General features: G+C 33.7%; 1 protein-coding gene across 1 annotated transcript in view; it reads right to left on the reverse strand.

Moving 5' to 3' along the window:
• The window catches only part of CSMD1 (CUB and Sushi multiple domains 1), a 1,311,413-nt gene that overhangs the window by 42,217 nt on the left and 1,254,462 nt on the right, over nucleotides 1–14,734 (reverse strand). The window contains exons 55-56 of the mRNA XM_075145187.1: nucleotides 5,699–5,887; nucleotides 1,831–2,004 (exon numbers count right to left, since the gene is read on the reverse strand). Coding sequence (XP_075001288.1) covers nucleotides 1,831–2,004; nucleotides 5,699–5,887 — 363 coding nt within the window. The remainder of the gene's footprint in view (nucleotides 1–1,830; nucleotides 2,005–5,698; nucleotides 5,888–14,734) is intronic.

Here is a 14,734-nt window from a genome sequence, read left to right on the forward strand (position 1 = left end):
TTATATTTGGACTGTTTTTCATAAGTATAAAACCAATTAGCTGTCTCAGTTGTCCTGGGCACAATCATTCTTTCACTGATGTTATGAATACAAATTATTCATATTGTTTCTTTAATGGAGTAATCTCCTGAATACCTAACATGGAAAGTGTAGTTATTTTTATAATTCTAAATGCCTTAGAGGAATGAGACACCTTTTTAGGTTTTTTGGCTGTTTGTTTGGGAGTTTTTGTTCATTTTTAAAATTGAGTTGAGAGAGAGATATTTCTCATTTTCCTACGGAATCACTTTGCTCTCAAGATCATGTCACATCATGTTCAAACTTAGAAAATTAAATTCTGCATCAGTAACAATGTTTTAGTTACACTAGACATATTTTCCCCATCATAGGACATGACTGCAGTGGTGTTTAATGTTTTGAAAATCTATGACTCTATAAAAATACTATCATATTCATGACTGATATCTGAAGAGTCTCAATTATTAGCGATTAAAATTTCTTTCCACCAGCATGAGTGGTGGAAATTCCACAAATTTCCCTTGTGGTAGGAAATGTTGGACAACAGCACTAGAGGGGTCTGACCTTAAAAATAAATTTTTAAGTCTTGGTGCAATCTCAGATCTGGGATTTTATAGTGGATAAAAAGGTGAAAGTGACATAAATGTGAGCTTAAGATAAGCAAGAAAAGGCCAATTGTGTGTGGAAACTATCCATATGATTGTCCTGCAGAGATTCCTTTCAGGTCTAGGCATAGAGACCATGATGGCAGTGAGATCTAGCAGTGTGAGAAGACTCTAAGTAAACTCTTTCCTCCTTAAGCAGCAGAGAACAGAAAAGAAACATTAGTGATTTAAATTCACTTCCTTTCCTCAGTGTTTCAAATTCTGCTCAGCATCCTTGCAGAATCAGCTTATGAATAGACCATTTTCAATGAACACTTATTTAGAGCTTTTTCAAAGTACAGAATTTAAATAATTTATACCTATTTAAATTAGATCAAAGCTGAATTGAACCACATTGAACCAATCAGCCCAACAGTAGGCATGTCCGAGAGCTTAGGGGAAGTTATAAGAAGATTCCACAATGTGTAATGATGGAACAATTTTCTCATTAGGAAATTTTCTTCTGAAATCTGTGATTATTTTTTCCTTGTATGCCAAAGTGTGTAGACTTGTTTCCCTTACAAAACTTATTAATACACTGTGGATATCCTTAGCAGCCAAACCTCATCTGAGCTCTTGACTTCAACAAAACTGTGTAATGTTTTATGGCTTCTTCTAAATTTGTATATTTATTCTAGGGAAGAATAAACTGTTCCTGTACTTTGAACCAAGTACATTGCAGAGGTTTATGGTATTTGCACAATGTGGCACTAATAAAGAATATTTCTGTAAGTGAAAAGAGGAACATAATATATGAAGTTTACCATCTCATACCCTTGCTGTGGTTTTTTAATCAACATTTTCCTGTGTGACAACCTTTGTTTACAGAAAACAGTGTTCATAAAAATTAAATTTAATGCATGCATCCTTTTTAAGCAGAATTCTACCAGGTTTTAAATAGTGTTTTGTGGCTTCTACATACTGCAGTATACACTAGAGCATCTAGCTAAGGAGTAAATTTATGAAGTAATGACAAAGAGAATGAGACAATATATGAGAATATTTCAATAAATGGCTATAATTCAGCTGAGTGGCTATTGGTGAAATTAAAATATACTTGGAAAAGAAACAAAACAAATATCTGACTGTAGTTAAAAATTGCTTCAGAATGCCCTTCCTTATTCATGTAATTACAAGGTGACATTCAGGTGATGGTTGGTACATGTACCTGAACAGTGAGGGAGAGTCCCACTCCAGTGGCTATCTTCTTGGCACTCCCTAGTAGAATTTCCTATGAGCCTTCGACCCACTGTGCAAGAATAATGAATTATGGAGCCATATGTAAATTTGTCTCCTGAAAGAACTGCATTGGCAGGTACCCCAGGATGTCCACAAGAAATAGCTAACAGAGGAAAGAGCACAATATTATAAGATGTTTTCATGGCACAGAAAGAACTTCTTATAACCTTTACATATGAGGCTGGTTCCACACAATATAAGCTTCTGTCTAGACTTCAACTCCTTCATATCTTCAGTTTTGCTGTTGCTATAGATGATTTACTGGTCATTTGTAAGATTAAACATAAAACTACATGTAAAACTAACCCATCCTGTTTAGCCTTTCCCTGAAAATATAGAGAGCTCTCTTTTCTCATTCATTTCCGTTCACTGTTCTTCCCTACAAAAAACACACATTATTTCTGTTAAGGCTGGGAAAGAAGAAACAAAATAAGTTTAATGTTGCAATGTGCTTATATATTACAGATATGATAATGATAAGTAGCTTTATCATATCTATAAAATAACTCGACACAGTTTAGGCAGTATAGAGAAATAAAAAAACTTAATCTAAAGTATTATTATAGGAATGTCTTGCACTAAAGTGAGCAAGAGGAAAATGTATTACTGATCATTTTTGTAAATTATGAACCATATTTATGCTTAAGTTAATGTGTACATTTTGTTTGAGAAAAAATTTAGATAAACAGTTTTGGTACAGAATAACTTGCAAACAAGTAGTTCAGATATGTTATAAGAGGAAACATAAGTCATCTTCAGAAATCAAATTCTGAATGCTTTTTGTGTAAAACTTAGGTGTTTTTTCCAGAATAGAAAGAAAAAAAACAAAGAAAATAAATTTTATATAACTTTAATAAACAGTCACACAACTTAAACAGGTAACACATAAACAAAGCAATTGAACCTGAGCAGCTTTATGAATGTTGCTAGGTGAATGAATGATCTATGGGTCAAATATATTTTTAGAAAAAAAAAGACTGTTATTCTGATGACTATTACTCCTGACAGACATCAGAATTATTTGTGTTATACTGGGTCCCATAATAATGTCAAACTGACTGCACAATGGATTTCTGTCAAAAGGCATGCTCCTGACCACCGCTCTTTCACTGGTGTGTGTTTCTTTTGTTTTCCTTGGGCTGGCTTAAGCATTCATGTAGCAAAAGGTAAACTAAATCAGGACACTGATCTGGCTGAACAGTACTCTTGATGCAGTAGGTACAGCGTGTTACAGTACTTCTTATTACATACTGCCTGCTTCTTTAATTCTAAACAATGAAGACTTGTTGCTTAGGAGTTAGGTAACTAGCAGGTATTGTGTTTGCAGGTGCGTAGCATTGTTAGACCCTAGTAATGATTAACCTTGAAATTAAGAACCATAAATGAACGTGGTCCAGACATGGCTCAGAGACAAACCTCGACCTTTTAAGGAAAGAAAGGAACGGGTTCATGAAGAGTTCACTACCCTACCGACCACCAGAGACCACTCGAGACCCTCAAGAAGACCCTAAAGACTTTAGTGCGCATTTGTCTAGGATGATGTAATATTATAATTAGTTCTCAGAAATTTAATGAATATGTAAAAGAGAAACTTAAAATATGTATGAGAAGCATGGATATAAACAGAAAGGTGATTAGACCAGGTGTGCTTGATTTGTGGCAAGTCCACCGAGCACCCAGGCCTGAATAAAACAATAGCTCTCCTGAGCGTGTGGAATTGGTTGCTTGCACGCCAGGCATGAATTTGCTTTTTGGACAACACTCTCACAGAAAAAAACAGTGTTTAGTTTTCAGCCAGATCAGTTACCTTAATGAGCTTGCTTCAGTACCATGCAAATGCTAGTCCTGCCACAATTCTGGAAGGAGCTGCAGTGGGTGATCAGGGTTTTTGGAAGAAAATTGTAAAAATTTTACGGAAGTCACCTTAATGTGGCTGTATAATGATTTGTAGCGAGTAACATGAAATCTTCCCAGTTTATGAAGAAGAAAAGGCGCATCCATTTTTAAGAAATTACACTCATATGTATTGCCTTGCATATAAAAGAGCAGTGTCTATTTTTTTACTCTTGAACTAGAATTGTTCATGGTAAACACTGTGTCCACTTTGGGTTCAAAATTTATCTCACCTGCCTGTCCAAGCACTTTGCCCTATCACCAAAAGCAATCTTACGCTTGAAAAAAAGAGATTATCACTGATAGCTTTTGAAAATTAAATCTCTCTCACAGTACTTGAAAAGACTCTGGGAGACTTCATCTGTGAATAGATAAACAAACCTTTCTCATAGAAAGAGCCCTATTCATTTCACTGACTTTTTCAAGAATGTTAAATTTGTCCTGGTGATATTTAGGATTCAGGTAGTGTTTCAGTCCATCAGCAGCAAGTTAACAGCAGCTAATCCAGTAGGTGACTGAGGAATGTAGGCACCTCCCAGACTCATCTGAAAGTTCCCACCATCTCAATCAATAGTCCCCAGAGCAAGGTCAGAAATTCCTATTCTGAAGGGATGGACACCTATGACTTTCCTCGAGCTCTGCCTGAAAACAGAAAGCCATGCTATCTGTAAATGATAGAAAGTAAATGCTATCAAATTCCAAAACACTTGATGTGGAAAGATGGATAGCTCTCCCAGGTGATTTAGATTCCCCATCCTCTTCCGTTCCTTGCATAAGAAGTGTCCCTTCACACTGAAACCCCAGTACTGGAAGTAGGAAGGGATCACCAGAGAATTGGGCCAAGGACTTTCGTAATGGTTTTTCTAAGAAACAAAGAGTGAGGCACATGCTTGCATCAGCAAAATATTCTTGCCAAATGAACAATTTTATGCAGCTATTTTGTATTTAAAATGTTGTATTTTTCTTAATTATTTTATTATTGAAATGTGAATAAACCCAGTTTTCAGATTATAGCTCTTATTGACAGATACTGAAAGCGTAGATTGTTATGAAAATCAGAACAAAACTGCTTGGGTCATGTGGATATTAGATACATAGTAGTAGGAAGAAAGCAAGCATAAAAAAGAAACAAACTCACTAACCTAGCTACATTTATTGATCTGATTGGTATGTAAGTATAAATTCATAAAATAAACCATTTAAGTAAACAATCACAATTCTGTAAAGCAAAAACTTTAAAATCATCTGATGTGTTTGCAAATTAAAGTATACTTTCACTTCATTTATTATTTTATTATTAATAGTGATTAGAGAAGAAAAATATCTCAATGGAAAATGAAAGTCAGACAAAATGTTATTTTCTAGAGATCTGAAGCTCACTGAATTGATTATAAGAAACACCAGAAAATTTCCTTCCTCTCTGAGGAAAAAGTGATGGACGAAGTATGAAGTGATGTTATGAAAAGACCCTCTTGAGCAAAATTTTCCTATACAACATTTCATAGATTCGTTCTCACATACACATTTTAATACGTCTGAAAAAAAATAATTCTGAGATAGGCATTAATGGTCTTAGACTATCAATCTGAATGTTAACATATAAATAATAATTTTAGATTTCCCTAGCTGGTTTCAGATACCTTAACAATACACCAAAACAGGAAATTAATCTTAACTTTCTGGCATTTGAAATAATAGCTCCACAGTTCCCTCTAAATCCATTTTTAATAATGACAAGTTGCATGACATCTTGTCTTAACATTTTCTTACTGAGCTGTACAATTTGCAATATGTTGATCCTAAAGTCCAGTTTTGTTCAATAGATGACTACACTTTTTTTTGTCTATCATGACTAAAAATCATGCACCACTCTTTAATATTAATCCAACTGAATGAATACTTACACAAACACTTTGGTAGTGATCTATCCCATAAGCCATTAGCTTTACAGGTTAAAGCAGATGAGCCCAAGAGATAAAAGCCCTTCTTGCAATGGTATGCCACACTTGTTCCATATTTGAAACTTTCAGGATAATTCTGCTGTCCATGCCGAATTGCATTTTCCACAAAGCCAGGATCAGAACAGTTCACAACTGTAAGACAAACAGTGTTCATCACTAATGCATAACAGCAATGTTATAAATAAAGTGTAACAGTGATTTTTTTGTTATTTCACTAGTAGCTCATGACTGTAGTCCATTTGATATCCTTTGTTGTTTTTATTTGACTTAAATATCAGATGTGTTGACTCCTAAGTAAGTCTCTAGGTCTTTTTGCTTTCAAAGTAACACTATGATTTTACTCTTGTTCTTGTAATAATCTTGGACATACAAGTGGTTCAAAGAGAAATTGAAGGAATTTTTTATCATTCTCTTCGTAGGCTTAGTTTGGTCTTTTATGTAATTTTTATGTGAGGGAAACCAAATTAAAATCAAAGTAGTACATAATTTAAATAACACTTTAACATTTTGGTTTTTAATTTCCCATAATGAGAAAAAATGCTTCCAATGTTAACAAGAACATTTTCTGCTATTAATGTGTAGAACAGAAAAAAGAAGATGGTGAAAAATCAAATATTTGATAGTGGAGCGGGAGTGAGGGTAAGCACCAAAAAGCATGAAGTTATTTTTCAGATAGTAGCTAAAAACCTACAAAATTATGGGTTTTGTCATGACTGTTTAGTTTTTATATAAGGTATATCCGCCCTTCCCAATCCTTTGTTTTATACCCTGCAGTGAACATGATGGTTTCTTGGTAGAAGATTATGATGGGACACTGACATCTCCATTGTAAACTCCCAACTTTTCTGTCTATTCATCTGAAAGCTGTCTGAAAAGTTATAAATGCCTCCTCCAGCCCTCCCCTGTCTTCACTCTAGACATAATGATATAAATAAAGAAAGACTTAGAATATTATTAGTATTATAAATTACAGCTCATCAAACAATGACAGGAATCTACCTTTCAAGTATATTACCTAGTTCAAATTAGTTTTCATGAAAAAGACACCAGTGGAGAAGAACGTCAGATAGCATCATCGTTTTAGAGGTAAGATATACAGAGTCACTAATGCACTTTTTTTTACTCCTGAATCATATTTTTTTCAAAATGTTAAGTTTTATCATACATATAATTTAAATTTACTGATTAGCTAATGCACTAGAACAAGTCAGCTTTTGAAAATGTTCATTGTTTGAAAGAATATTTCATTCAATCAGATAAAAAGTATCAGGATTTTAAAGAACTATTAACATCCTAAAATTTAATTTTGGGTGAAAAACAGTTGAAATTGTTTTTATTTCTCTTTCTCTTTTAAAGGCAGAATCTTAAAAGTATTAAATGTTCATGATTTTAATCTTGCAATGGATTCTAGACAAGCATATACCTATATACCTTTACGGCTAAAGAACGTCCCACATGAATCCAAATTTTTCCTTCATAAAAATTATTTTAGAAGTAATATTTGAGGGTGGAGGAAGAGGGAGAACACTCTTTGGCACAAAACAAACCTATTTGCCATCTACTGATTGTTATTAAAAACACTGAAGGTAAAATTGCACAGAAAAGCAACATGCATTTAAAAAACATTATGTATTACAATGATGTACATAAAGGTTTAGTAAGGCATTATCTAGACTGATGAATAGACATGGTTAATGGAAGAGACCTGCTTTTTTTTCCTGAGGAGTTAGTAAAGCTGAAGAGTCTCCTAATTGAAACTATTCCCATTCTCTTTTATGGTGAGTCCTATGAAATAATTCACCAGAGAAGTAACATTTAGCTTACATTATAACAGTGTAGCTTATATTTCATACTACCAACATTTATTTAAGCTTAGTGTTATAACCTTATATATTTTATACATAAATCAGATACATGCAGGTTAAATAAATATGTTTACACTGGGATTTCATTGACAGAAGCAAATACCTTTTTACCTCCTAAGCTTTTTTCTGTCCCATAAAAGAGGGAAAAATGCAAAGTTCTAAAATCTCACTGCTCTTTGGTAGTTGTGAAAGATTTGGATGTGTAAATCAGTGTCTCTGTACTTGCTTTGAAGAACTCTAAAAATTCCTGCTTCTGGGGATCTCTATTTAAGAGTGTTATCAAGAGAAAATGCTTTATTCTTTTTACATTGCACAAAAAAAAAAATTCATTCTTTGTTACTGCTTTTTTCCGTTATTACTAATCACTGTCAACTAAGTCTAATTCTTTCACTGGCAATTACCATAAAACAGAGACACTAGTGAAAGTTCGTAAACCATACAGCCCACTGACATGAAGCCTTACCAAAATATTAAGCCAGATCTGAATGAGCTCATGTATTCAGAGTCCAATTCTTTGTTACAGAAAGTAGCACAGCTCCCAGAAGCAATGCACGCTGCATCCCTGTTTCTTAGGCAATTAAATGTGGAGTAGTGCTGTGTAGATGCTGCTGTAAAGCTTCTGCTTTTGGAACTAGCCTGCATCCTCTGCATAGTTATAAGTTGCCTAGTACAAACATGTACTTAAACTCAATCTCTCTACGTATGTATATACTTAACATTTGAAGCTACATCTATATCGATATGAAGTAAAGAATACCACCCCTTGTTCTCTGGCACGAGGCCAGTAGACAATGGCCATGTCTATGCTGTTGTGCTCTGCTACCCTCCAGACTCCGGTGAATTTCTCTGAACTGCTCATCAGGAACGGTCCTGCTGCCCATGCTAACCCCTGAACCATGCTCCGAACAATTCCTCTGGATATGCTACTTGGTTCAAATGAAAAACTTGTTGGAGTACCTTCTTAATTCAGTTCCCCTGCGCATGCACTGTTTAGTTTAAAAATATGGATACGTTTAATTTCAAATGCAGAACCGAATGTTTCACAATCTTTCTATTTAGCTAAAATTGCCATTATATGATAATGCAGTTTTGATCCCCAACTTCCCAATAATACTTACATTGGTATTGTGACTCATCATATCACAAATTGATGACCAAGGTTGTATGGAATATTTGTACTGGTGCAGCACTGAACTCAGGTTTTCTGAGACCCATGTCCATGCTCTAATCAGTACACCATTTTGCAATGAAACTGCATACCGAAAAGTAACTGCAGTAAAATAACACTATTCCACTCTACTGATATCTACCTATTTTAGCAACCATCTTGATTACCAGCAAAAGCAGCTCTTTCTTTAAATAATCTCTATACGGGTAAAAAAGCATGGAAGTTAATTCTCTTTTATGACTGTAAAAATCCTCTGGAATAAAAACCCAAAAAACTGTAATAGTTCAAAGGTGAATTAATATCATATTTATGATATTTAAATCATATTTAAAACTTTTATGTATTAGAAATCTTACCCTGGTGCAACTAGGACTCCTTGCTGCACTCACACAGATCCACAATACAGGTGCATGTTTAGTAGCCTTCATTTAATATTATCCACATTTGTTTTAACTCAGTACTATAGCATTACAAATTGGCCATGTGCAGCTTAAACAGTACATATACTTTTACAGTGAGATTTCATTAATGAAAACACAAAACTAGTGGAAATTTGCATGCAGACACATACCACTGGACTTTTTTCCAAGCTACAGGACAAGATTCATATTGTTTGTCTACCTAACTTAGGTTCTTGTGATGTCAAAATTTCTTTTGCAAGAATCTTCCTCCGTGCAATTTATATTTTTAGTTTATTTTCTATTGGGATTTTTGGGTGGTTTTTTTTTGTCTGCGAATGAAGTTTCTTGCCCTTTAACTTCTTTTCTAGGGCTCTAGATGTTAAATACAACAGGTTATACTTATAGTAACATGGTTAAAATAACATGATTGTTCAGAATATGTGAAAATAAAATTTACAATAGTGCTTATGAAGCCATTAAAATTAAAAAAGTTCCACATTCATTGTCAACTTCATTTCACTCATTTTCAATCTGTTTGCTCCTACATGAAAGCTAGAAATAAAAAGGTAGAGGTGAGTAAATCTGAAGACTGAAAATGATCTATTTGAAGAAGAATTATATAATTTCTGGAATGACATGCAGTACTTTCAATATGTTTCATGTTTAAGATTTTGCCTTGAGAGCCACAGGAAAGCATAGGTAGCATTGGTGGTTTGCCCTTGTTTTAAATCTTTTTATCATAAATGCTTGAAAATAAACATGTTTGGATTACAATATTTCCAACTTTTTCTTTTCCCAAAAATGATTTTTTTTCTGGTTTGATTTTGTTCAGGTAAGAAAATAAAACACCATTAAAGCTATTAATTTTGGTCAAGCAATTTTTTTTTGCTATTTAAATTTTAAATAATTCACAAAGCTACTTGCAGTGTTTAGCTGCCTTAAAAAAAAGTTTTATTCTTGTTCCTTAAAACTAGTCAAAATAAAATAATGACAATGGCTGAAATAAGAGCTTTGAAACAGAGGTCTGAATTTATGTTCTTTATTAGGAAGATGGGTTTTATACTGCTCAGCTAGATCAGATGATAATGAATACAAGAAGAGCTTTGACTCACCCTCACAAGATTGAAAGTTACTCTGTTGTGCTTCCAATGTATGCACTAAGTATAGTAAGAATGCATGTGTTCTACTGTACAATTTCTCATATTTCAATGTTCATAAGTTGTTAAATATTATCAGTTCTTTCCATTTTAAAAAATATTTTATGTGTGCATTGAGCAGTGTATAGGTGTTGTTTTGGGATCTACATTACTATTTCAAGTCTGTCTGACTTTGAATTTACTGACACAGATACACACACAAGCTAATTCCCATTGAATGAGGATTATCAATTTCCAGTACCCGGACTGGAAACCTGGCAAGAGTGCCGTTATGCTTATTTTGCCTTTCACTACTCCTAGGTTACAAAGGAGCTTAATTGCACACCTTACTTTCAGCTCTAGCAAGAGGGCACGGTAGCATTATTGTGCTTGTTCAACACCTTTGGAAAATGGATTGTCTATAAATCTGAACTTTTCCCTAGTTTCATGCTTCCAACTTTTGGACAGTTTTCCACTGATAACAAAATATAAACCTGGTTTATAAATTCTCTCTCATACACAGAACCTTTCCATATTTTTTTTATATTAAACAGTAACAGGATAAACCACACAGTCCTAGGAGCAGTTTCTGGAATCAAATTTGTTCACTGTAATTGAAGGCACTAAGGACTACTTTAGAGGCACATATGCCCTCTTACACCTTTTTCTGACCATAAAAAAATCTTAACTTCTGCTCTTCAAACCAATAAACCACAAACAGGAGCAATAAAGAACACCTACCTCCAGAGCACTGGACAGTCTTTAAAATAAGTCATTTTGGTAATCTTCAGGCTGATTAAGAGTTTAGCCTTTATCACATCCTAGGTGAGAACTTGTCTACCACCACCATTTTAAAAAGTCATTGCTATGTTTTCGCGAGTCTATGTGAAAACAGAATGAATGCTCTGCAGCCACTTTACCGTGAAGAACACTGCTTGATATGTTCATACAGTGCCTCCAAGATAGGGCTGCTCTGGGGAGAAAAGTAATTCCTTGCCTGAAGTTCTGAATGAGGGACAGAAATGAAGCAGATGCCCTGGTACTCTCTTTTGCAAGAATGGGAAGGATACCAGGCATCTACAGCACAAACCTTTAAAAAAAAAAAAACCTTCCAGAGCAAAAATGCAGACAACCTGCCATAGCTTCATGGACTATCAATCATGTGGAAATCTCATTTGGGAGTTGTGAAAACTCCAGAATATCGGAAAGTACTATTTCTTTAACCGTAATATTGAATGCTTATTTTATTTCCAGATCAAAGTGATAAACTGTTTTACTTAAAAATAAACAGTGAAATACTGCACAGATAAAAATACTGTAAAAGTAAAAAGCAGTAAAATAAACAGTGAAATGACATTTTAGAATTTGTTCAAAAGAAAGAGCAAAAATGTTTTTTCCACTGCAATTTAGTGAAAATCATTGTTATTGCACTCAAATATACACTGGTTTAGTTGAAACAGAACATTGGAATTATTTGGTCAAATTCTTCCAATTTTAATATCGGAATATTCTACTGAAATAGAAGAAAAATCTGAAGCATATTGCAAAATTCTTACATTTATTGAAGGTTTTGCACATTCATGAATAAAATTCTTCCCATCCTATGGATTACTCAAGTCTTTCCCTAGGTTTAATTTTTAACAAGCATTCACAACAGCTGTCCTTTTTTTAATACAGTTGAGATTATTAAAATAAAACAAAATAAAATATAACTGCTTAAAGTTTAAACTTTGGTTTAATGGGTAAGTCTGCCAAGTTAGCTTCTGAAAAGCCAGTATTAGAAATTAAGAAAAAAGAACTTTGTTTCATGAAGATATGCTGCCCTAAAGCTACCCGAAAGCAATTCTACCTGAATTATCTTTGAAACATAATAAGGAGAATAGAAAAACTTAATTCTCCATGGAGACCAGAAATATGGAATGTTCAAGGAATATATTACAGTCCTGAAGTATCAATTTCTCTGTGTGATACAGTGTTCTCATGCCAGTTCTGAGTGTACCAATAGTATCTGTTTAGCCAACTCAGTGATGAATAAAATATAGAATAGTCACTGAATGCATAATTTAAGCATGTGCTCTGTGCAACAAAATTCTTGCATCATACATGAAGTTTTATCGAATGGTTATGCAATAGAATACTATCCCTCAAGCTAAAAAGTAAACAAAATTATGCCTGAGTGCCATTTAACAGACTGAAGAATGTGAGCTAGCTCAAACCTCTGCCACTTTGCCAAACAGATCTTCCCAGTAAAAATTTCTGGTTTTAAGAAACATGTTTTTACTAAGAGAAAAGCTCTTAAATCTCATATACAAGAAGATATAATGGATTCTGAAGGGAGCATTAGGAAAGGATATAAACTTTTCCTGACACAGATTATGAATATGACACTGTCTTATGAACTGACAGCAGGTGATAGGACAGTTTATCCAATGCCAAAGCAAAGAAAACAGAGCAAGAAAAGCTTCTTGCAAATCCTTGCATTCTAAAAGATGTGGTTAAGTGTGGTGTTTAATACAGCAGTTGTTACTTCAAGCATAATATATGAAAAATGACCTGCGGTGCAATCAGGAGTGCAGAGCCCTGATGATACTATCTGATTCAGTTCTCATTTTGGTGGTTAAGAATTATTATGAAAAGTAGAAAGTGCCGAGATTGGCTTTCCGTGCTTCCAAAGAGAAAATGGAAAGCAGTTCCAAACTGCAAAAGGAAAAAAAATCCATACTGAACATATTTGGTTAGGATTTGATATTTTCATAGCTAGTTCTGGGGTAGAACATTCAGGCTGCACCAAGTCCTACTCAGGCAGGTTTGCCGACAAGAAGATAAATTTGGTTATCGGAACTTTTCTGATGCCATTTGATTCCAGTTTAAAAGCAAGTAAACTGACTATTTGACATGTTCTTTATGAAATATATAAAGGCAAAGATAGATGCCATGTGGAGATGAAAATGTCCTATCTCACAAATTATGATTTTAAAATCATACTTCAGTGATCTCAACATTACAGAAAAGACTATTACAAACCTTTAAAAAAAAAATTATATATATATGGGACTAAATGTAAATTTTAAAACTTATTATTGTGTCAATAATTCAAAAAGTTGGGTTTTTTATCTCACAAAGTATCCCAACATCACAACAAGCCATTTTTTTACTTGTGAAAGAAACAGTAGGAACATGAGTTTTTCCAAGACACAGGTGTTTTAATGATTATGTTACCTCAGAAGACAGAACCAAAATCCAATATTAAAAAATGTGTTCATTTTAAGGGATTAAAGGTTTTACTTGCTGTGCTAAAACAGGTTGCCAGAACAGTGGCAAACTGATGTATTGTGTCTATCACCAATGAAATCATTATTCAATTATCAGAATAATGTCATTCTGGAGTAGGGGAGAAATATCACTGTAAAGCAGTTCAGTGCTTTCAGTGCATTTAGGATATACAAACATATTTAAGTACTTTGTTTCATACAAGTTTTTATCATATGGCTCTAGAGTCATATGCTGCTTTTTTGTCAGGCAAAAAAACCTCATATAATTTCTTTGGTAAATTTCCTGGCAGTGACTTTTTAGTTAAGCTATTACTGACACAATAGATAGAAGCAATGTATCATTGCAAAAGAGTGCCTGAGAACTGCCCAGCTTTATTTTCTGAAAATATCAATGTTTCCTATGCAACAGCTCAGTTGAAAAAAAAAAAAAAAAAAAAATTCTTCTGCAATAGCTTCAGGCAGTAATCTATATTTTGTAGTAATTGCATGTAGAGTCTCAGTGAAGTGAAGCCAAGTTCATTATTGACTCAAGTGAACTCAACCGAGGTTTGAAAGAAAGGTCATACGTAAAATCTCTGTTGAATTCAACGATAACAGGTTTGCCAGGAACATCAGTCTCTTCCCAGCAGTATATTTAAGGAGCTGGAAGATTTACTTTCTTTGTGCACAAATTCATAATTCATCACTAACAATGAACTTTAATACAAATGTTTTTTGCCCATTAGATAAAAGGCAATTTTAGAAGGAAAGGCATATGCCAGAAGAAGTGGTATTACTTGCTTTAGGTAAGTTCTAATCAATTCATTAAGAGTAAATTTGATATAAGCCATTTAGTTGGTAGAATTTTGATTTTTTTTTAATCATGGATGTAAAATTATCATTTCAGCATGATTTCATTATTTAAATGCACTTTATTATTTCTTAAATCTAACCAATAAGGACTTTTTGCTCTTCTTTCGTGTCAATAATGTCATTCGAGATTTATTTTATTGAAGCCTTTTTGGCAAAAAGAATCTCTAATCATTTTGAACTATGCAGATTCATCTTTTAATCCAAACTAATCAAATTATAAATAAAAAAGCATAATTATCATAAAAATATGTTGCAGCAATTTTCACAGCATATAGTATAAAGTAT

The sequence above is a fragment of the Calonectris borealis genome, chromosome 3, assembly GCF_964195595.1.
Source record: "Calonectris borealis chromosome 3, bCalBor7.hap1.2, whole genome shotgun sequence".
NCBI lineage: Eukaryota > Metazoa > Chordata > Aves > Procellariiformes > Procellariidae > Calonectris > Calonectris borealis.